At 43.6% G+C, this 24,936-nt stretch overlaps 1 protein-coding gene and 1 pseudogene across 2 annotated transcripts; one reads left to right on the forward strand and one right to left on the reverse strand.

The window, feature by feature from the left end:
- The first annotated feature begins 8,228 nt into the window (after positions 1–8,228).
- PROP1 (PROP paired-like homeobox 1) lies at positions 8,229–12,266 on the forward strand. Of its 2 annotated transcripts, XM_061423152.1 has the most exons (4): positions 8,229–8,736; positions 9,907–10,139; positions 11,123–11,481; positions 12,164–12,266. In XM_061423152.1, exons 1-3 carry the CDS (start codon positions 8,628–8,630, stop codon positions 11,459–11,461), a joined length of 681 nt encoding a protein of 226 aa, XP_061279136.1. In that variant the 5' UTR covers positions 8,229–8,627; the 3' UTR covers positions 11,462–11,481; positions 12,164–12,266. The 2 variants fall into 2 exon arrangements, with proteins under 2 accessions (XP_061279136.1, XP_061279135.1); XM_061423151.1 differs by having other exon boundaries at positions 11,123–12,266.
- A 4,976-nt stretch (positions 12,267–17,242) lies between these two features.
- On the reverse strand, positions 17,243–18,749 carry LOC133251114 (elongation factor 1-alpha 1-like; annotated as a pseudogene).
- Positions 18,750–24,936: the final 6,187 nt, after the last annotated feature.

Genomic DNA, 24,936 nt, shown 5'->3' on the forward strand with positions numbered 1-24,936 from the left:
TAATCAAAGAAGCAGAGAACCAAATTTAAAAAAAGAAAAAATGAAAGCAATGTAAGAGACCGATGGGATAATATAAAGCAAGCCAATTAAGCATAATAGGAATTCCAAGAGGAGAAGAAAGAGAAAAGGTATTGAAAATATATTTAAAGAATTTATGGCTAAAAGTTTCCCAGACCTAAAGAAGGAAAATATCCAGATACAGGAAGCACATAGGGTCCCAAACAAGATGAACCCAAAAAGACTTACACCAGGATGCATTATGTGTAATAAAAGTAACTAACTATTAAAGAAAGAATTCTAAAGGCAGCAAGAGAAAGTTAAAGAGTTAATTACAAGGGAACCCCTGTAAGACTATCAGCTAATTTCTCTACAAAACACTACAGGCCATAGTTCAGTTCAGTTGCTCAGTCGTGTTCGACTCTTTGCGACTCCATGAACCACAGCACACCAGGCCTCCCTGTCCATCACCAACTCCCGAAGTTCACTCAAACTCATGTCCATCGAGTCAGTGATGCCATCCAGCCATCTCGTCCTCTGTCATCCCCTTCTCCTCCTGCCCTCAATCTTTCCCAGCATCAGGGTCTTTTCCAATGAATCAGCTCTTCGCATGAGGTGGCCAAAGTATTGGAGTTTCAGCTTCAACATCAGCCCTTCCAATGAACACCCAGGACTGATCTACTTTAGGATGGAGTGGTTGGATCTCCTTGCAGTCCAAGGGACTCTCAAGAGTCTTCTCCAACACCACAGTTCAAAAGCATCAATTCTTCAGTGCTCAGCTTTCTTTATAGTCCAACTCTCACATCCATACGTGACCACTGGAAAAACCATAGCCTTGTCTAGACTGACCTTTGTTGGCAAAGTAATGTCTCTGCTTTATAATATGCTATCTAGGTTGGTCATAACTCTCCTTCCAAGGAGTAAGCGTCTTTTAATTTCATGGCTGCAGTCACCATCTGTAGTGATTTTGGAGCCCAAAAAATAAAGTCTGACACTGTTTCTACTGTTTCCCCATCTATTTCCCATGAAGTGATGGGACCAAATACCATGATCTTAGTTTTCTGAATGTTGAGCTTTAAGCCAACTTTTTCACTCTCCTCTTTCACTTTCATCAAGAGGCTCTTTAGTTCTTCTTCACTTTCTGCCATAAGGGTGGTGTCATCTGCATATCTGAGGTTATTGATATTTCTCCCAGCAATCTTGATTCCAGCTTGTGCTTCATCCAACCCATCATTTCTCATGATGTACTCTGCATATAAGTTAAATAAACAGGGTGACAATATATAGCCTTGACGTACTCTTATTTGGAACCAGTCTGTTGTTCCATGTCCAGTTCTAACTGTTTCTTCTTGACCTGCATACAGGTTGCTCAAGAGGCAGGTCAGGTGGTCTGGTATTCCCATCTCTTTCAGAATTTTCCACAGTTTATTGTGATCCACACAGTCAAAGGCTTTGGCATAGTCAATAAAGCAGAAGTAGATGTTTTTCTGGATCTCTCTTGCTTTTTCAATTCAAAATGGCTCCCAGACATGGTGTTGCAATGATTTCTACTGTTCCTAAGTGCAGGAAGGCCATGATGTGTTTAATGGAGAAAATAATCTTTGTTCAGGCACCAAGTACAGTGCTATTGGCTATCAGTTCAATGTTAATGAATTTACAATATATATATATATTAAGTAAGGTACCTTTAAGCACAAACACACATACAACAAGGTTATGTATTGATTGGTTGACCAATAACAGTGTGAGCAGAGGTTCACAGGAACCTATTTCTCCTAATAGCAGTGGTTCAGTATTCACTGATTAAGTGTTTATCATGACTTCATTGAATAATACTACCTCACATAGAATTGATTGTATTATTATCCCTAGATGATAAAGCTGAGGTGCAGAGATATAAGGAATTAGCCTAGCCTGGGATCACATAGCTAGTAAATAGTATAGCTTATATTAGAACTTGGGGCAGTCTGGCTCCAGAACCTGTATTCTTCCCCACCACACCATCCTGCCTCTTGTATGGTGAGAGTATCCTGGGTATCAGTCTTCCTTGAAGGTCAGGGTTGGAAGTAGAAAACAGGATGCCCCGGAAAACCAACTCTTCTCAGCATCCCAGCCTCTTTAGAGATAATAGCATTCTGGGTTGTTAGGTCAAACCTGTAATGTTTCAATGTCCTTGGGAAACAGGGTAGTAGCATTTCTTTGTAACATCTGAGTGTCCTGGGATCATCAGGCTGCTCTGGATGGCTAACCTGAGTTCCCTTATAAGATTAGGGTCTCTTGAGGCAGCAAGAGTATGGGAATTCAGTGTCTGCTTGTGGGTCCAAGTTGGCTACAAGAGACTTTTTGCCATGGGGCTCAGGCTTCTCTAGGAGGTCATAGTATATTCTGGGGTTGAGGGAGAAGTTTCACATCTTGGACCACTGCTTCTTGACTCTCATGTTGTTATGAATTGAATGTTTGTGTCTCCTCTCAGTTCAGTTCAGTTCAATTGCTCAGTTGTGTCTGACTCTTTGCAACCACATGGACTCTCTGTCCATCACTAACTCCTGGATTTTACTCAAACTCATGTTCATTATGTCAGTAATGCCATCCAACCGTCTCATCCTCTGTTGTCCCCTTCTCCCCCAGCCTTCGGTCTTTTCCAACATCAGGGTATTTTCCAAGGAGTCAGTTCTTCACATCAGGTGGCCAAAGTATTGGAGTTTCAGCTTCAGCATCAGTCCTTCCAATGAATATTTAGGACTGATTTCCTTTAGGATGGACTGGTTGGATCTCCTTACAGTCCAAAGGACTCTCAAGAGTCTTCTCCAACATCATAGTTCAAAAGCATCAATTCTTTGGTGCTCAGCTTTCTTTATAGTCCAACTCTCACTTCCATACATGACTACTGGAAAAACCATAGATTTGAGTATACAGACCTCTGTTGGCAAAGTAATGTCTCTGCTTTTTAATATGCTGTCTATGTTGGTCATAACTTTACTTCCCAGGAGCAAACATCTTTTAATTTCATGGCTACAGTCACCATTTGCAGTAATTTTGGAGCCCCCCAAAATAAAGTCTCTCACTGTTTCCATTGTTTCCCCATCTATTTGCCATGATATGATGGGACCAGATGCCGTCATCTTAGCTTTCTGAATGTTGAGTTTTAAGTCAACATTTTTACTCTCCTCTTTCACTTTCATCAAGAGGCCCTTAAGTTCTTCTCCACTTTCTGCCATAATGGTGGTATCATCCACATATCTAAGGTTATTGATATTTCTCCCAGCAATCAGCTCATATATTAAAACCCGAAACCTAATATGGTGCAATGATATTTGGAGTTGGGCCTATGGGAGATGATTAGGGTTGAGAGAGATCATGAGGGTGAGACCACAAGATGAGATTAGTATCTTTTTAAGAAGAAGAAGAGAAACCAGGGCTGAGTTTTCCATCTTGTGAAGGCAGAAGGTGGCTGTCTGCAATCCAGGAAAAGGGCTCTCAGGACCTGAATCAGCTAGCACCTTAGTCTTGGATTTCTCAGACTCTGGAAATGTGAGAAATGGAAATCTATTGTTTTAACCACCCATCCTTTGGTATTTTGTTATGGCAGCCAGAGCTAATGAAGACAAGTGTATAGTCAGTTCTCCTGGGGATCTTGTTACAGTGAAGATTCTGATTCAGTAGGACTCAAGTGGGGTTCCCAAATTTGCATTTCTAACAAGCTTTCATGTGCTGCTTATTATTCTGATCCATGGATCATATTGTAATCTTAAGAATCCTAGAAGATTACCATGCTTTCTGAATTGAATTGTACTTTTAAAGGATATGCTTGGAGGATTAGCATGACCTTGGGGATTCTATGGGTACAGTGTGTTCCAAGACTAATAAAGTATTCTCATGGATTCAGCCTATACTGAGATTTCAAAACTTCATGGCGGGTGACAGGGATTATCTCCTAGTAGAGGTGAAATGTTCTAGGTTTCAGTGTGTCCTAGAAAACCCAGAGTCTGAGGATACTGGGTTGTCTTTAAAGGGTCAGAATGTCCTAGGGACGTCAGAATGTACTTCCTGGAGCTAAGTAATCTTAAGAAGCAGACTATTGCAGGTGTCAGAGTGTCCTGACTGCTCAGGGACGCTCGGTGTGTCAGGGTGTCCTTGAAGAATCAGAATGTCTGTCCTCTGCAGAGTTTTGGGGTCTGGGAGAATCAGGATGTACCTGGAATTCAGACGCTCTTCAGGGTCAGGGTACTCTGAAGTTCTGCACAACCTTGGAAGTTCAGGGAGTCCTGCGGGGTTCTGGATGAATAAGGAGGTGACATTTGGGAAAGGAAAGCAGAGAATACTTGAGAACTATGCTTGGCCAGAAGACTCATCCTATGCTTTATGTTGTTCTGAGAGGGTGTCCAGAGTATTCTGAGAATCAAGATATGGGAGCGGTGGCTGCGCGGGCACAGGAGGGCCTAGAGGAGCTATCCCACGTTGAGGGTCAGGAAGGGTGGTGGTGAGGAGATACCCCTCGTCCAAGGTAAGGAACAGCGGCTGCGCTTTGCTGGAGCAGCCGTGATGAGATACCCCACGTCCAAGGTAAAAGAAACCCAAGTAAGACGGTAGGTGTTGCAAGAGGGCATCAGAGGGCAGACACACTGAAACCATAATCACAGAAAACAGTCAATCTAATCACACTGGGACCACAGCTTTGTCTAACTCAACAAAATTAAGCCACGCCTGTGGGGCCACCCAAGACGGGCTGGTCATGGTGGAGAGGTCTGACAGAATGTGGTCCACTGGAGAAGGGAATGGCAAACCACTTCAGTATTCTTGCCTTGAGAACCCCATGAACAGTATGAAATGGCAAAATGATAGGATACTGAAAGAGGAACTCCCCAGGTCAGTAGGGGCCCAATATGCTACTGGAGATCAGTGGAGAAATAACTCCAGAAAGAATGAAGGGATGGAGCCAAAGCAAAAAGAATACCCAGCTGTATATGTGACTGGTGATAGAAGCAAGGTCCGATGCTGTAAAGAGCAATATTGCATAGGAACCTGGAATGTCAGGTCCATGAATCAAGGCAAATTGGAAATGGTCAAACAAGAGATGGCAAGAGTGAATGTCGACATTCTAGGAATCAGCAAACTCAAATCGACTGGAATGGGTGAATTTAAGTCAGATGACCATTATATCTACTACTGAGGGCAGGAATCCCTTAGAAGAAATGGAGTAGCCATCATGGTCAACAAAAGAGTCCAAAATGCAGTACTTGGATGCAAGCTCAAAAACAACAGAGTGATCTCTGTTCGTTTCCAAGACAAACCATTCAGTATCACAGTAATCCAAGTCTATGCCCCAACCAGTAACGCTGAAGAAGCTGAAGTTGAACGGTTCTATGAAGACCTACAAGACCTTTTAGAACTAATACCCAAAAAAGATGTCCTTTTCATTATAGGAGACTGGAATGCAAAAGTAGGAAGTCAAAAAACACCTGGAGTAACAGGCAAATTTGGCCTTGGAATACGGAATGAAGCACGGCCAAGACTAAGAGAGTTTTGCCAAGAAAATGCATTGGTCATAACAAACACCATCTTCCAACAACACAAGAGAAGGCTCTACACATGGACATCACCAGATGGTCAACACCGAAATCAGATTGATTATATTCTTTGCAGCCAAAGGTGGAGAAGCTCTATACAGTCAGCAAAAACAAGACCAGGAGCTGACTGTGGCTCAGATCATGAACTCCTTATTGCCAAATTCAGACTGAAATTGAAGAAAGTAGGGAAAACCACTAGACCATTCAGGTATGACCTAAATCAAATCCCTTATGATTATACAGTGGAAGTGAGAAATAGATTTAAGGGACTAGATCTGATAGAGTGCCTGATGAACTATGGACAAAGGTTTGTGACATTGTACAAGAGACAGGGATCAAGATCATCCCCATGGAAAAGAAATGCAAAAAAGAAAAATGGCTGTCTGAGGAAGCCTTACAAATAGCTGTGAAAAGAGGAGGTGAAAAGCAAAGGAAAAAAGGAAAGATATAAGCATCTGAATGCAGAGTTCCAAAGAATAGCAAGAAGAGATAAGAAAGCCTTCCTCAGCAATCAATGCAAAGAAATAGAGGAAAACAACAGAATGGGAAAGACTAGAGATCTCTTCAAGAAAATTAGAGATACCAAGGAAACATTTCACGCAAAGATGGGCTCGATAAAGGACAGAAATGGTGTGGACCTAACAGAAGCAGAAGATATTAAGAAGAGGTGGCAGGAATACACAGAAGAACTGTACAAAAAAGATCTTCATGACCCAGATAATCACGATGGTGTGGTCACTCACCTAGAGCCAGACATCCTGGAATGTGAAGTCAAGTGGGCCTTAGGAAGCATCACTACCAACAAAGCTAGTGGGGGTGATGGAATTCCAGTTGAGCTATTTCAAATCCTGAAAGATGATGCTGTGATAGTGCTGCACTCAATATGCCAGCAAATTTGGAAAACTCAGCAGTGGCCACAGGACTGGAAAAGGTCAGTTTTCATTCCAATCCCAAAGAAAGGCAATGCCAAAGAATGCTCAAGTTACCACAAAATTGCACTCATCTCACACACTTGTAAAGTAATGCTCAAAATTCTCCAAGCCAAGCTTCTGCAATATATGAACTGTGAACTTCCAGATGTTCAAGCTGGTTTTAGAAAAGGCAGAGGAACCAGAGACCAAATTGCCAACATCCACTGGATCATCGAAAAAGCAAGAGAGTTCCAGAAAAACATCTATTTCTGCTTTATTGACTATGCCAAAGCCTTTGACTGTGTGGATCACAATAAACTGTGGAAAATTCTGAAAGAGATGGGAATACCAGACCACCTGACCTGCCTCTTGAGGAATCTGTATGCAGGTCAGGAAGCAACAGTTAGAACTGGACATGGAACAACAGACTGGTTCCAAATAGGAAAAGGAGTACGTCAAGGCTGTATATTGTCACCATACTTATTTAATTTATATGCAGAGTACATCATGAGAAACGCTGGGCTGGAGGAAGCACAAGCTGAAATCAAGATTGCCGGAAGAAATATCAATAACCTCAGATATGCAGATGACATCACCCTTATGACAGAAAGTGAAGAGGAACTAAAAAGCCTCTTGATGAAGGTGAAAGTGGAGAGTGAAAAAGTTGACTTAAAGCTCAACATTCAGAAAATTAAGATCATGGTGTCTGGTCCCATCACTTCATGGGAAATAAATGGGGAAACAGTGGAAACAGTGTCAGACTTTATATTTTTGGCCTCCAAAATCACTACAGATGGTGACTGCAGCCATGAAATTAAAAGACACTTACTCCTTGGAAGAAAAGTTATGACCAGCCTAGACAGCATATTGAAAAGCAGAGACATTACTTTGCCAACAAAGGTTTGTCTAGTCAAGGCTATGGTTTTTCCAGTGGTCATGTATGGTTGTGAGAGTTGGCCTGTGAAGAAAGCTGAGCGCCAAAGAATTGATGCTTTTGAACTGTGGTGTTGGAGAAGACTGTTGAGAGTCCCTTGGACTGCAAGGAGATCCAACCAGTCCATTCTGAAGGATATCAGCCCTGAGATTTCTTTGGAAGGAATGATGCTAAAGCTGAAACTCCAGTACTTTGGCCACCTCATGCGAAGAGTTGACTCATTGGAAAAGACTCTGATGCTGCGAGGGATTGGGGGCAGGAGGAGAAGGGGATGACAGAGGATGAGATGGCTGGATGGCATCACTGACTCGATGGATGTGTGTCTGAGTGAACCCCGGGAGTTGGTGATGGACAGGGAGGCCTGGCGTGCTGCGATTCATGGGGTCTCAAAGAATCGGACAGGACTGAGTGACTGAACTGAGCTGAGGAGGGATCAGAATGTACTTGAGTGTTTTAGCTTTTTAGTTTCCTAGAAAGAAGTCTTTGGGAATCACCTGCATAATGAGATACCAGGCAGGCCCTACTCCTGGCCCCCATTTGTACCCCCTCTCCCTTCTCATGATGGGGTTCTGAGGAGGGGTCTCAGGCATAATGCATTTTCTCCTCCTTCCCCTGTCTGCTCCCAGGAGGGGATTTAAAAGGACAAAAGAATTTGGCCTTCTGGGAATATGAGCTCTTGGCCCCAGTCCCTGGACCCTCCAACAGAGCACCTTCTCTCATCCGGCTTGTGATCCTCCCTTGATGATGGGGGCTCTGGTGACCAGGCAGTGATTGGATGGGCCCACAGGGGTGAGGAGGAGGTCACTCCTCCAAGGCTCAGGGAGAATAGAGGTAGTGTGGGATTGCAAGCTGGGAAAGTAGGCAGCTGAGAGCAAAGGGAGAGAACGGCAACCCAGAAAGAAGGGGTAGGGAGAGAAAAATGGAGACTAAAACAGAGGAAAAAGAGTGAGGGCATGACAGCCAGAAGGAGAGCATACTTAAGCGAGAGAATGGAAAATTAGAAACAAAAGTTAGAAAAAAGGAGAGAGGGAGGAAGACAGAGATATCTATCTATATCTATATTTATATTTACCTAGGGAGAGAGATTCAGAGAGGTATAAATAGAGGGAGAACAATCAAGATACCAGGCATAGAGGGGAACAGAAACTTAGAAAGACTGATCCAAAATCAGAGACTTAGGACACAGGACTGGACTGTCTTTGGTCTCTTTTGTGAGCCATGGACACAGAAGGGAGCAGTGAGCAGGGTAAGCAAACGAAGGAGCAAGTTTGCAGCAGCCTGTGGCCCGAGGGCTACCCAGCCGCTGAGACTGTGACCTCCTCAGTGGGTGAGTGAATCTTTGGGTGGTGTTCCTGAGGAAGCAGCCGGTGTGTGGGCACCATGGGGCAACTGTTTGCCATGAGGAAGATGAAGAAGAGAAATAGAAAACCAGAATCCTAGAATGTTAAAAATAAGGGAACCTTAGAAGGCACGGGGTGGTACAACTTGTCTGCTTTACAGAGTTGGGTCACTGAGGCCCTGCCCTGAGGAGGGGGCAGAGTCAGAGCTGAAATCTGTCTCCTCACTCCTGACCTCAGAGTTCACCGACTGCATAGCCTTCTCTGAGGAAGAGAGCTTGAGGGACCAGAGCTTTGGATCTGAGTAAAATAAGGGGCCGAGGTGGACACTGAGCACCAGGTGGGGACACCTCCTGGGTCCCCATGGGGATGGGATCTTCACTCCAGACGTGTTTTTTTCTGTGTGTGCCTTCCAGGTGTTTCCTTTTGCTCCTGTTCTCTCTTCCCTGACTGGCTCTCAGACTAATTAGTGTGGGGGCTTAGTAAGCCTGGAGGGAGAAGAGGCAAGCCTTTCCCACGAGCTCAGGTTCCTGCAGCCTGGTGGCCGGGCCAGGACTGGGATAGGGGAGAAGATGAAATGCATGCATGGGGAGGGTGCATCTGAGCAGAAGAGGGAGGGATGTTCCATCTTCCCAAGTGAAGGGTATAGGATGGGAACAATATAAAGTTTTAAATTGCATATGAGCCATGAGAGCAGGGAGCAAGTAATAGGGGTCTTAGAGACCTGGGCAATTTGTTACCGTGTCAGAGTGAACATAAGGTACATAGGGTAAGATCAGGAAGGTGGTATGTATGCTTAGAGAGGTGGAAGGCTGTTGAGGAGCATGCCTTACATGGGGACCCATCTGGGGGAATGTAATAGGTAGTGGGCATATGGGTGCAGAAGTGAGAGAGAAAGAGCGTGAATGTCCAGGACAAATGAATCTGAGGTGTGGACCTCATCTGGAGATGGCAGCCTGAGTTAGGGGACTGAGAAGCAAAGTGGAGCCAAGGCTGAGCTAGATTCAGCTGGTTCTGAAAGCTGAAGAATTTCTGGTTGGGGCAGAGTGTATGAGCAACACATTGGGCCCGAGTAGACTCTGGGGATTCCAGCATATGTGGTCTGGGATGGATGGATGGGTCTCTGAGGCAGCAACCTCTCCCTCCCCTCTTCTCCTCAGACATGAACACTCAGCCCTATCGGAACCTCTCTGGTGTAAGAGTGGGGAGACCAAAGCTTTCCCTGCAAGGAGTACAGAGGGGTCGGCCACACTCCCGGCGCCGTCACCGCACCACCTTCAGTCCAGCGCAGTTGGAACAGCTGGAGTCAGCTTTTGGGAGGAACCAGTACCCTGACATTTGGGCACGAGAAAGTCTCGCTCAGGACACAGGCCTCAGTGAGGCCAGAATCCAGGTGATGGCCCAGAATTCCATGCCTCCACCCCCCAGGAAGAAATGCAGATTCAGTGCCTGGGAACTACTGGGGCATAAATTCTCAGGGCATTATAACCCTAACCCAAACCTTCACCAGAACAGAGTCTTATCCAACAGTCAAGGTAACCTCATCTGTACCAGGAATGTCACTTGAGTTTAACCCTGACACTAACCTAATCTAACTTAAATTCCAACATCAACCCCCAGTATCGACCCCCAACCTTAATAGTGATCTGAACCACAGAATTTCAGTCCTAACTATTTCTACGCATATGTAACCTTGTCTCTAACCATGGCCTTGAAACTTGATCAGCCTGATACACCTTATTTCTAACCATATCTTGTGTGTGTGTGTGTGTGTGTTAGTTGCTCAGCTGTATCTGACTCTTTGCAATCCCATGGACTGTAGCCCATCCATGGAATTCTCCAGGTAAGAATACTGGAGTGGGTTGCCATTTCCTTCTCCAGGGGATCTTCTTGACCCAAAGATTGAACCCAGGTCTTCTGCAATGCAGGCAGATCCTTTACCATCTGAGCCACGAGGGAAACCATATCTTAGGAATCTTAATCTTAGAATAAACTATACTCTAAAGCCAATCTGGTCTATGACAATTAAACTCATCCATAGTCTTAAACTCTAATAACCCTAGAGGAAGTTTCCCATTCTCTGGGGAAGGGAAATGTCATTTTGTCATGTTTATCTCTTTCCTGTTGGAAGTTGACATTTATTACTCACCTAAAATTGAAGCAGGGCAAATTTAGACATGGACTGGAGGAATGGTGTGGTCTTACTTTGTCACTGGGCCTGGCTCAGTTATGCCTTTTGCAAGAGCTTTGCCTCCTCTGGGGATGTGGGGGAATTTTATGCCCTGTACCTTCAGTCTTCAAGGAGAGAGTATGCATATGATAATGCCACCTATTTGAGAGAGAGGCTCTGATGCGGCTCTTCTTCCCCCTCTTCAGGTCTGGTTCCAGAACCGCAGAGCTAAGCAGAGGAAGCAAGAGCGGTCACTGCTCCAGCCACTGGCCCACCTGTCTCCTGCCACCTTCTCTGGTTTCTTGCCTGAGCCTCCTTCTTGTCCCTACTCGTACCCAACACCACCTCCCCCAGTGACCTGCTTCCCTCACCCCTACAACCATGCTCTTCCATCTCAGCCCTCCACAGGTAGTTCCTTTGCTCGACCCTACCAGTCTGAAGACTGGTACCCCAACTTGCACCCAACCCCTGCTGGTCATCTGGCCTGCCCTCCACCCCCACCCATGCTTCCCCTCAGCCTTGAGCCACCAAAGTCCTGGAACTAAAGTAAACAAGTACTGATAAGGTAATTTCCCAGTCTGTGACCCTCACAAAACAGAGAAAACTGGGTGATTTCCTTTCCTTCTAAGGGTGAAGTAAAAATATGGTGAGGGGTAGCACAGAAATTGGGAATGTAGAAATGGGAGATTATGATGAAGTCTCACTGAGGTGACTGAGTAAATTTAAGGAGGTGAAACTACTGGAAGATGTAGGGAAAAAACCCCAGTGTAGGTGACTGGTGGAAGGGTGGAATTGAGGGAAGCAATGGTTGCTGCTGATGAATGGAAATGGTTGTAGGGTATAGAACTTTGTGGGTTTCATTCATTGAGATCACAGCTGAGAACCTTTATCCCTGTTGTTTCTAGCTGATTTCAGTCAGGCATTTGATGTGTAGGTCTACTTATACATCCCTTCCCCATCACCACCACCCAAATCTGTCATTAACTTTTGTTCATTCTATTCTGAAAATCCTGGAGAAGGGAAGGGCAACCCACTTCAGTATTCTTGCCTGGAGAAGCCCATTGATAGAGGAGCCTGGTGGGCTACAGTCCATGGGGTTGCAAAGAGTCAGACATGACTGAAGGGACTTAGCAAGCACACATTCTGAAAATAGCTCCTGAATTTATTCCTCTCCTTTCTATTCCAGCAGACACTTTGCTTTTACTGGCCCACATTTTCTAATTAATCCTCCTTCTTGGTTCCCTTAGGTCCAGTCTTTCCCACTTCCAACAGGCCGTGCACGTCTGATAACATAAGAATAGCGCTCCAATGTGCTATAAACAATAAATAAATAATAACTGATAAAACACATACTCAGCCTGTAAGAATCTTCAATGTTACTTTCAACCTAACTTTTAAGTCAACTGCATGTGGTTTTGTTATTGAGCAAAGGCTCCTGTGGCACAGAAAGCCAAACTCTGACGGTGAATGTTTACAGCACAGTAAGGTTTTATCGCAGGGCTCCAAGCAAGGGAATGGGAGGCAAGTCAGATCCACTCCCACTTGGTCTTTGAGTTGGGGGTGTTTTTAAAGGAGAAGAACAAATAAGTTGAGATTAATCATCATTTTGTGACATTTCTGTGACATCTCTTAATCATAGTTGTGGAAATAAGAATATCTCTAGTTTATGATTCTCTAGTCAGGTGGTCCATGCCTGGGGCATCTGTGAGCTTATCCTACTCTGGAGAAACAAACCTGAGTTTGTGTGTTAATAGTAATACCTACAGCAGCAATTTTAGTTGTCTGATTCTGATTGATTAGTGTTCGTTTGACACAGGATTGAGGTCAGAATAAAAGTGAATACAGTTTTGAATAGAGAGATTAATCACAAACTCACAAAAAGGAACTCAGTTTTAGAGAGGCTCAGTTTCAGAGAAGGAACAGTTTGATTAAGGGAAAACTTTTCCATTCGCAAACCATGAGTCTTGTGGCTCATAAGAGGTCATTCCCGGTGAAGTACCTCAGTCTGAGCTCTCCCAACAGAAACATGGTGTGGTATAGTTTGTGATGTCATTTATATACCTTATTGCTTATAAGGTACTTATTTTACTCATAACTTATTTAAATGTAGGCCTACCTCACTTACTGGTAGGTCCATAGGAGAATTCTGAGTAAACAAGCCTCTAGGGATTTTGTTTACAGTTTTTTATATGTATTGATATTACATAAAAAATGTCAAAACCTCTGTGAGGGACAATTCCATTTCCATGTAATTACCCCCTTGGGCCAGACTGCCTTCCAGAAAGATAATACTGGTTTGCATGCCTCTCAAAATATCAGTATCAGTATCAAAAATGATTGACATTGATCATTTTGGAAAATGTATTCCCTGAGAGTGACGTTTCCTTGCTGGTTACTTTTTTCAGTTTTCATTAATCAATTGCTAGTGAAAGTTGAAGATAGTTTCATGTTTATTGACAATTTACTTTTTTTTCTCTTCTGCCTTGCTTCTCTGAGTTATTTGTATAATTGTGTATTGATCTAGTCATCTTTTATTAGTGTTTCAGGAACCACAGGTGAGAGATCGCCCCTTCTTTTTTCTGGATTCACCCATATTTTCCTCTTTATCTGGATCAAAATATTATGCCTTGAATCATCTTAAATTTATTTTAGTTTGTGCAGTAAAATAGTCATCTAATTTCCCCTCAATCAGCTAACTGGTTTTTCCCAAAATAATTTATTTAACAGTTTAACACTGGTTTGCAAAAACATTTCCCCACATACTAAGTTCTCATATGGGACAGTTGTAGATGCCTAATTCTTTTCCACCAAGTAGCTTCTCTATTCTGGTATCAGTTACATAGAGTCTTAATTATCAAACATTGTAAGGATTATTGATATCTCTAAAATGTTAAATTTCCTTATTCAAATACAAGGTGACTCTGGTCATTTTTTTCCAGCCTTTTCTTATGTTCCTCAGGAAACTTCTGGATATTTTTTCATAAAACAAATCTTTTTATTTACTTATTTATTTTTAACTGAAGGATAATTGCTTTAAAATGTTGTGTTGGGCTCTGCCAGACATCAACGTGAACCAGCCATAGGTATGCATATGTTCCTTCCCTCTTAAACCTCCCTCCCACCTCCTACCCCACCACACCCCTCTAGTTTGTCACAGACACCAGATTGATCTCCCTGTGTTATACAGCAACTTCCCATCACCTATCTATTTTACGTATGGTAATTTATATATTTCAAAGCTAGTCTCTCAATTTGTCCCACTCTCTTTCCCTATCTGTGTCCGTAAGTCTGTTCTCTATGTCTGAGTCTCTATTCTTGCCCTGCAAATAGTTTCATCAGTACCATTTTTCTGGATTCCATATACGATAAAAACATCTTAATAGGAGTTTTATAACTTACAAAAGTTAAGTATGCTGGTTGTAACAGTCAACTCAAAAGATATATATATATATATATATGACATATTATATATGTGAATATATATTACCTTGAATATATATTTATATATATTAACTGGATTAATCACAAAACTTCATGTTAAGCAAACTCAACTCAACATGAGATAAACAACATTAGTAGTGTGTATCTGTCCAAAATTTAATTTACTCATAGAAAAATATATAGGTATGCACACACTAATTTTTTCCTTTTTAAAAATAAAAATGAGATCCTACCATAAGTGGATATAGACATAAAAACATCTTTCAAGTGGATCACATAGATTTTACTGTTTTCATTCCATTAACTGGCAGTTTTATGAGCCACTTAACCATTCACCTGTCATTTGAGACTCACAGTTGATTTGATACTTTGTTTTGTTTTACCACCACAAATGTCACTGCAGTTGTCTTATTAAAAGATAATTCTCAGAAAAAGGTAAAATCATGACTTTCATAGATATGAAAATTGTATTTAACTCATTGTTAATAAGGCAAAGAATGATAAAGATGTGCATCCCCACCCCCATGGAAACATGGATACAATTAAGTATTTGTCCAGCCTGACTGTTGCTGGCTTTTCATGACTTTAAAATAAATTGTGATCAAATAATAGTAAAAAAAAAAAAAAGAATGATAAAGATGTCAAAGCCAATTCATAGGACAAAGAACAAACATATTTATAGATAAGAAATAGTGAAATCAATGTGTAAATGGAGGCAAAATTGTCTCCTGGTTGAGGAGGGAAGTCAACTGACCCTCTAGGGAATGGGATTTATGCATATGTCTATAAGACAACATTCAAAAAACTAAGATCATAGCACCTGGTCCCATTACTTCATGGAAAATAAATGGGGAAACAATGGTAACAGTGACAGACTTTATTTTCTTGGGCTCCAAAATCACCGCAGATTGTGACTGCAGCCATGAAATTAAAAGATGCTTGCTCCTTGGAAGAAGAGCATACCAAAAAGCAGAGACCTTACTTTACTGACAAAAGTCCATCTGGTCAAAGCTATGGTTTTTTCCAGTGGTCATGTATGGATGTGAGAGTTGGACTATAAAGAAAGCTGAGCGCCGAAGAATTGATGCTTTTGAACTGTGATGTTGGAGAAGACTCTTGAGAGTCCCTTGGAGATCCAACCAGTCCATCCTAAAGGAAATCAGTCCTGAATATTCATTGGAAGGACTGATGCTGAAGCTGAAAGTCCAATATTTTGGCCACCTGATGCAAAGAACTGACTCATTTGAAAAGACCTTGATGCTGGGAAAGATTGAAGGTGGGAGGTTAAGGGGCTGACAGAGGATGAGATAGTTGGATGGCATCACTGACTTGATGGACATGAGTTTGAGCAAGCTCCGGGAATTGATGGTGGACAGAGAAGCCTGGTGTGCTGCAGTCCATGGGGTCACAGGGTCAGACACGACTGAGCAACTGAACTGAACTGAACTAAACTGAAGGTTTTAAAATCTATTCTTGGTTCTATACTCCAGAGTTGGTTCTCTCGGTAGCTTTCCAGGATCATACAAGCATTGGCATGTACCTGGGGTCCCCCCTCACCTTTCGCCTCCTGCTGGTTGTGAAATGAAATATTTTTGTGAAATGAAATATTTTTGTGAAATGAAATATTTTCTGCTATACCAATAAACAAGCCATGCCACAGCCATCAGGGATTCCAGACTTCCAAATGTAAACTTCTGAGCCCAGGTGAAACAATACCAGCTATCTGACAGCCATCAGCCAGGGCTGAGGACCTGGGGTAGGGTGTGAGAAAGCACAGGAGGCAGCCAACTGCCACATCCACTACCCCTTATGGTAAATGAGGAATTAAGGATGGGAACAGTCAAAAAGCAGGCTTTGGTTCCAGATAGCTGAGATACATATGAAAGAAATGATTTCAGTAAGCCTGGACACTTTCATCTTCCTATACATTGTTCAGTCGTTTAGTTGTGTCCAACTCTTTGCGACTGCAGCATGCCAGGCTTCTCTGTCCTTCACCATCTCCCGGAGCTTACTCAAACTCACATCCATTGAATTGGTGATGCCATCCAAACATCTCGTCCTCTGTCGTCCCCTTATCCACCCGCCCTCAATCTTTCCCAGCATCAGGGTCTTTCCTAATAAGTCGGCACTTTGCATCATGTAGCCAAAGTATTGGAGCTTCAGCTTCAGCATCAGAGTGCTAAATTCCTTAACACGAGAGATTTGGTTTTGTTAATGAGTCCAAGTTTGCTCTGCTTGCCCCAGGATATACCAATAAATCCAAGGGACAAGATGTTGAGATAAAGAAGGCACTTTATTCTGGGAACTGGTTGACTGAGAAGATGGCAGGCTAGTGGCTCAAAATTAAGCTCAAAAAAACCCATCATGTTGGGGCCTGGATGCCAGGTTCTTTTATGGATCGGAGATACAGGAGGTGAGAAAACAAAATAAAGACCATTCAGTTCTTGCAAGTATCTTCTACAGCTGCAAGCCTCAGAAGGGGGATGTGTTAGTTTCACTTCCTTCATTGGTGGGCTGAGTTGAACAGGCATGCTCAGTTGCGTCTGACTCTTTGAGACCCCATGGACTGGAGCCTGCCAGACTCCTCTGTCCATGGGATTTTCCAGGCAAGAATACTGGAGTGGGTTGCCATTTCCTTCTCCAGGGGATCTTCCCAACCCAGGGACTGAACCCATATCTCCTGTGTCTCCTGCATTGGCAGGTGGATTTTTCTTTTTTCTCATTAAACTTTTTTTTTAATGGGTCTCAAATTCTGTGACATATTTTTGGTCAAGTTGTTTTCTTTAGAAAGTACTGATTTTAAAAATCAATAACTTAACTTAAATTGCCACACACAAAACATACGGTCCACAAAACATTCTCCTTTCCTTCTGAAGGAAGATGCATTGTTGTAATTAACCAGTCTTTTACTATTAAACTTAAATGGCCAATTGAGACGAACAGTTATAAGACTGTTCTTTCACCATTGATTAAGACTGGGGTGGCAGGTATTGGGGATAATACTCATTTAACCTTCTGAGCTTTCTGGACAGACTTGGTGACTTTGCCAGCTCCACCTACCTTCTTGTCCACTGCTTTGATGACACCCACAGCGACCATCTCTCATGTCAAGCACAGCAAAACAGCCCTTGAGAGGATAGTTAGAGAAGGTCTTGACACACATGGGCTTTCCAGGAACCATATCAACAATGGCAGCAATACCAGATTTCAAGAATTTAGGGCCATCTTCCAGCTTTTTCCCAGAGTGACGATCAATCTTCTCCTTCAGCTCAGCAAACTTGCAAGCAATCTGAGCTGGGTGACAATCCAGCACAGGTGCATATCCAGCACTGATTTAGCCTGGATGGTTCAAAACAATCACCTGAGCTGTGAAGCCAGCTGCTTCCATTGGTGGGTCCTTTTTACTATCACCAGCCACATTGTCACGACGAACATCTTTGACAGACTCGTTCTTGACATTGAAGCCCACACTGTCCCCAGGAAGGGCTTCACTCAGTGCTTCATGGTGCATTTCTACAGACTTCACTTCAGTAGTTACACTGACTGGAGCATAGGTGACCACTACGCCAGGTTTGAGAACACCAGTCTCCATTCGACCCACAGGGACAGTACCAATACCACCAATTTTATAGACATCCTGGAGGGGCAAACGCAAGGGTTTGTCAGTTGGGTGAGTTGGTGGCAGGATGCAATCCAGAGCTTCAAGCAGGGTGCTTCCACTGGCATTGCTGTCCTTACAGGTAAATTTCCATCCCTTGAACCACGGCATGTTAGCACTTGGCTGCAGCATGTTATCACCATTCCAGCCAGAAATTGGCACAAATGTTATTGTGTCAGAGTTGTAGCCAATTTTCTTAATGTAGGTGCTGACTTCCTTAACAATTTCTTTGTATCTCTTCTGGCTCCGTGGAATCCTTTTTATTAACTCCAACAATTAGTTGTTTCACACCCAGGGTGTAAGCCAGAAGGGCATGCTCACGGGTCTGCTCATTCTTGGAGATGCTGGCTTCAAATTCACCAACACCAGCAGCAACAATCAGGACAGCACAGTCAGCCTGGGATGTGCCTGTAATCATGTTTTTGATGAAGTCTCTGTGTCCTGGGGCATCAAAGATGGTAACATGGTACTTGCCAGTCTCAAATTTCCACAGGGAGTATCAGTGGTGATACCACTCTCATGTTCAGCTTACAGTTTCTCCAAGACCCAGGCATACTCGAAGAACCCTTTCCCAACTCAGCAGCCTCCTTCTCGAATGTTTCAATTGTTCTCTTGTCGATCCAGCCACATTTGTAGATCAGATGGCTAGTCGTGGTAGACTTCCCTGAATCTACTTGTCCAATGACAATGATATTGATGTGGGTCTTTTCCTTTCCCATTTTCTCTTAGGTTTAATGGTGGTTTTTACAACACCTGTGTCCTGGTGGCAAACCCGTTGCGAAAAAGCTGGTAGGTGGATTCTTTACCACAGAGTCACCTCAGAGGCCCCAGGTAGGCAGGGTCAGGCTATCTCCCTGAGGCAGGCCATTTTGTATGCCTATAATAACAAAAGCAACAAGATAAGGGATAAAATCACAGAAGCAAATCCAGGATGAATTCAAAACCTTTCCTGGTTATAGTTTTTCTTAATTAATCTTTTAATATTCAGATTACCTGCCCCTTGTTGCAAACTTCTATATAACCTGGCTCCTTTCCTCCCACCATACCCACCCTCCCCTCCGCAACCGCCCCCAACAGAGAAACAGTTCTCTCCAGGTCACCTGAGTTGCTGTGTCTTGGGCTTGAAGTCCTCAGGATTCCCACTGAATAAACCTCTCAACTTTTCGGCCCCTTATATTTTTTCAGTGGACAGGGTGAGCTGGCAGACTGATGGTCAAGTTCTCTGCTCTTCATCCCTGCCTTCCCTAGGCCTCTCAGCCTCCCGCCCACTGCCCCACCCACTAACCCACTACAAGAGAGAGAAGAGGAGCCAGGGAAGGAAGGCAGAGGGTATTTCTGCACCACTGACCCCCTCCACCCTCAGCCTCTCTGAGTACAGAGACTGAACTGAGGGGCTGAGGCTGGCTAGGTTAACAAGGCATCTCAGTGTCCCTGCTGGTCTTAGAAAGCCCAGGAGGCAAGACAAGGCATACCTCAACTCTTCACATTCCTCTGTCCTTCCTTCCTGGGAAGACTGTAATCTTCCTGGCAGAAGATTGCAATCTTTGCCCCAGTTAGGGTTAAAAAAAATAGAAAAGAAAAGGAACAAAAACTGTTTTTCAAACAGCAACATCCCCTCCCTTATCCCCATCAACCAAAGGGGAAAAGAAGCCAGTTGAGGGTAAAGACATCATGAATTTGTCTTTTCATTGGGAAATCTAAATTCCTGGCTTTTCAGGAAGATTCATTCCTAGCAGGCTTCAAATACAAGTTCAGAAAGCCAAATGACATGAGCCTGAAATGGGCTTCCCAGCTGGCGCTAGTGGAAAAAAAAAAAAAAAAAAAAACCCCGCCTGCCAATGCAGGAGACATAAGAGACTTGGGTTCTGTCCCTGGGTGGGGAAGATCCCCTGGAGGAGGGCATGGTAACCCACTCCAGTACTCTTGCCTGGAGAATCCCATGGACAGAGGAGCCTGGCAAGGTATAGTCAACAAGGTTGCAAAGAGCTGGACATGACTAAAGCCACTTGGCACACAGCATAGAGGTAGAGGGTAGGAGCTCTGGGGTAGCGAAGCAGAGCTCAGGGCTCCTGGTGATGAAGCCACTTAGGGTGCTCCAGTTCACTACTGAAGACTGCTGGACTGGACCATGGAGCTCATGGGATACTCTAAGAGGGCTGGGAAGCGCAGTCCCAGAGAGCCTTCTGGTCTGGACTGGGAACGTGTGGGCCGAGCATGGTGATGTAATAAAGCAACCAGGTCTAAGAAAGCAGAGGAGTTAAAGTGTTCAGCTTATGTGAGAAATTATCCAGATTGGCTGGACCCTGCAGGGGGCCTCCCTCCCAGACACCTGGGGACTTCAATGTTGGGCCACTTCTAGCTCTATCAGCCTCAGCTCTCTGGGAGAGCTCAAGCAATGTGTTTCTAAGTGCTCCAGACACTTCTTGGTCCCAAGATCTAGCTTGGCTGTCTGCCCAATGCAAACGATACCAGATGCCTTCAGGTTGCAGGACCAGGTCTCCAAGTTCTGAGCTTGTAGACTTAAGGGTCTTGAGAAGTCCCTCCCTGCACATCTTCAGTTTTTCCTCCAAACCTAGGGGTTCTGGTTCCCAAGATTGGGAAGAGAACATGTGAAGACCCCATCCACTGCCTGCCTGGCATCTCTTGTTGTTTACTCTGGTGTCTCTTTTCTTGTTCAATTACTCAGTCATGTCTGACTCTTTGCCACCCCATGGATTGAAGCATGCCAGTGTTCCCTGTCCTTCACCATCTCCTGGAGTTTGTTCAAACCTATCTACTGAGTTACTAATGCCATCCAACCATCTCATCCTCTGTCATCCCCTTCTCCTTCTGCCTTCAGTCTTTCCCAGCATCAAGGTCTTTTCCAGTGAGTCAGCTCTCACCAGATGGGCAAAGTATTAGAGCTTCAGCTTCAGCATCAGTCCTTCCAATGCATATTCAGGATTGATTTCCTTTAGGATTGACGGGTTTGATCTCCTTGCAGTCCAAGGGACTCTCAAGAGTCTTCTCCAGCACCACAGTTTGAAGGCATCAATTCTTTGACACTCAGCCTATAAAAAAGGTCCAGCTCTCACATCTGTACACGACTACTGGAAAAACCATAGCTTTGACTAAATGGACCTTTGTCAGCAAAGTAATGTCTCTGCTTTTTAATACACTGTCTAGGTTTGTCATTGCTTTTCTTCCAAGGAGCAAGAGTCTTTCAATTTCATGGCTAAAATTGTTGCAGGGAGGAAGCCAGTTCTGACTCTGTTGCAAACTGTTCCTTTGACTTGCTTTTCATCGCTCTTGTTACTATAATCATACTCAGTGGCTTGTCTGGAGGACTCTACTTTTCTGCTTGACTGTAAAGTAAAATGCCTTTGTTCAGCTCATGGAGAGATAGTTTGTCCCTGCCCACCTGGAAACAGGAGAGATTAATATACCCCTTCCAAAGGCTGGCCATTCTCTTAGAGATGTTTTGGAAGACTGAAGACCCTTTCACTTTACTTCCCCACTGCCTCTTCCTCTCTCTTCTGCCTTTTGACTTTAGTTCCTCATTGCTGCTTTCTCTCTGGCATAAAAGAACCTGGCATCCAGACCCGATAAGATGGTTATTTTGAGGCACTAACCTGCCATCTTCTCAGTCTGCTAGCTTCCTGATTAAAGTCATTTTCCTTGCCTCAACACCTCGTCTCTTTGATTCACTGGCCTGTGTTGCTGTGAGTAGAGTGAGCCTGGAGTCAACAACATAGTCACCATCCACAGTGATTTTGGGGCCCAAGAAATAAAGTCTGTTACTGTTGCCATTCTTTCCCCATCTATTTGTCTTGAAATGATGGGACTGGATGCCATGATCTTCGTTTTCTGAATGTTGAGTTTCAAGCCAGCTTTTTCACTCTCCTCTTTCACCTTCATCAAGAGTCTCTTTAGTTCCTCTTTGCTTTCTGCCGTAAGAGTGGTGTCATCTGCATATCAGAGGTTATTGATATTTCTCCCAGCAGTCTTGATTCCAGCTTGTGCTGTCTCTACCTAGACACACTCTCCTGTATGAGAGACTTCTCCAGTTCACTCACATTCCTAGACTGCACATCTAGGTGCAGTCTCCACCATCCACCAGTGCAAACAGTGTACTCTTTCATTCAATGTCTCCCTCTTTTGGCTCCGCTGCACTTCAGAGGATAACATCTAGGAATAGCTCTTGCAGACTCAGGAAGCAAGATCAGTGCCATTCGGGTAGGGAATCATGGTACAGGGGACCTAGGTATGAAATCTAAGGGAGAAGGAGCCAGGGATCAAGATGACAAGCACCATGGACTCCAAGAGCTTCTCACCTAGTAGAGACAGGAGCAGTTGGATGAGGACCAAAGAGGGCCCTCAAAGCATTGGGTCCAGAGTAGGGGTCCCCATGCCAGGCTCTAAGACTGTACTGGGTGGATTTTCCACACAGGGGCTCCTCCTAGCCAAATCTTCCCACTATTTGTCAGGTTTGTTTTCTTCCATCAAATCTCCTGTAATTAAAATGCTCACTCTTTTCTACACTAGAAACAAAAGCTGAACCCAAAGTCCAGGTAACAAAAGCAGCTCTAAGACTCTATCTCTTTTGAATTTTGTCAGTTAGCTTAAGGATTTTCCAAATTCCTTCTTCAGAAATTGTTGCTGGCCAAAATCTTGACCTTCTCTGCCTACTGAAGCTGAATGAAAAAATATGGAGACAAAGTTTGGAGGAAACAGAAAGGTGGTTTTAATTCTCAGCTGGCAGAGAAGGGAACACAGTAGGCTCTTGCCTCAAGAACTGTGGCTCCCTATCCCTGCCTTCATTAGGAGTCTAAGGGCTTATATAAGGCAAGAGCTTGCAGTAGGGAGTCTGTGATGGGGAATAAAGGTGATAGGATCTTGATTTCTTCCTCTTGCATTGTTTCAAAGACAGTCATAAACTGGCGTCAGTAACCGAGTAATTGAGTGTGGCCATTTGGTAGCTTTGAGGCCTTATTTCTGATATGTAACTACAAGGGGAAGGGTGTTGTAAACACCAGATAGGGGATGTATTTAGCATAGAGCACCCCACTCCAGTACTCTTGCCTGGAAAATCCCATGGGCTGAGGAGCCTGGTAGGCTGCAGTCCATGGGGTCGCTGGGAGTCGGACACGACTGAGCGACTTCACTTTCACTTTTCACTTTCATGCATTGGAGGAGGAAATGGCAACCCACTCCAGTGTTCTTGCCTGGAGAATCCCAGGGACGGTGGGGCCTGGTGGGCTGCCGTCTATGGGGTCACACAGAATCGGACATGACTGACGTGACTTAGCAGCAGCAAAGGGAAAAATGTGAATTGTAGCTCCTGCAGAGTTAAGGGGCAGAAAAGCAAGCTTAGTTACAGACTTTCAGAGTTAGGAGTAGGTAAGTAAAAAACTAGGAATGTTCAGGCATGCTTACCATTCTCTTTATCTTCTTTGTTCTCAGGAAAGGGAAAAACTCCCTCCTCTTTTTCCCTTTTCACTGCAGCAAATCCCCCGCTGTCAGTGTACTCCCTCCATATCAATGGAGGAAGGGAACTGGGTGCTGTTCTTATCTGGCTGAGGACAAAACTTCAGTTTTTCTTTGTTTGACAATCACCAGCTGTTCAGCCCAGTGGCCCATCTATCTCCTACTTCAAGTATTCCTTGAGAGACGTGAACCCCAAGAAATTTTAATTGAGGTTATGAAGGACAGATGGACAGTCTTCTGCTCGTAGACTCTACTTAGTTAGGGTCACAGAGCTTTCACCTTGTTTTATTAAGGAGCCCCAGGGTGACTTTTGTGGTTATTCCTGCAGGATCTGTTCAGAGGAATAACTGTAATCTTTTGGGGGCATGGGTTTTCTTTCTGCATCATAATTATCTTGATGTAAATCTGTTGTCATCTGAGGGAGATAAAACTTAACAGATATTTTTTTTAAAAAAAACAGAGGTTATAAATCAGTAAAAGAGTTATTGTAACTAGAGGTCAAAGAGAGAATAAGAACCAAGTTATGTTTGGTGACAATTTTGATTGTGGTCCAGGCAGGGTCAGTGCTTGGGTCATCCTCTCCAAAGGAATGGACTAGAAGTAATTAAACGAATGGCAACCTGAACATTAATAGACAAAATAGAAAAAGTTAAACCTAAGATTTAAGCCTGAATCTTAATTTAGGTTTAACACTTGGAGGAGACTTGTAGCCAGGTAGCCAGTTATCTAGGTTTGTCTAAGTAGGTCTTAACCCTTAATGTGGCTATTGGTCATTATGCATTTTTTTCCCCAACATATGATCCAGAGCAATTTCATTGTCAAAATATATAACAGTTACAAGAAAAGACCTTTAGAAAATAAGGTTGTAGTCACCTGCTGATGGCAGATTTTGTTTTTAGAATGTTTGATGGCATCTTAAGTCTGACACAGCTCAGAAAACTCAATACAAGTTTTGAGTTTTCAATACAAGTCTGAAATCACACCATAGTGTCACCTATTTATTTTCATAGCTACTGTATTTTGACTTTAATTGTAGTTTTTCCTTAATAGCCAAAGCAACTGTCCCTATCAACAATGTTAGCGTTTCTCTAGGTATGAGAAGATGCAAGAATCAGGGCTCATAAAAATCTCCTGAAAGTGTCTAGTTATCTGAAGACCTCTTCAGGCAGTTTTTCCAGAGCACAGAGTGCCACATTCCTAATTTCCACCCTGAATTCCTTTCAGGGAGTGTTGAATGTGAGCAGCTTCAGTGGCCATGATTTAAACTTTGTAAAGATATTGGCAAGTGCCAATTTCTAATTGGCAGAGCCCCTTCAAGGTCATGAATCTGACCTTGGTTTGGGGGCATTACATGACCATTTTGTCCCATGGTGCCAGGAATGGTCATTCCCAGGTCTTGTGAAGATTAAATGACAGGCCATTCAATGTGCTGTTACTAGACTAGGCCATAAAAGA

This window comes from Bos javanicus, chromosome 7, assembly GCF_032452875.1.
Source record: "Bos javanicus breed banteng chromosome 7, ARS-OSU_banteng_1.0, whole genome shotgun sequence".
NCBI lineage: Eukaryota > Metazoa > Chordata > Mammalia > Artiodactyla > Bovidae > Bos > Bos javanicus.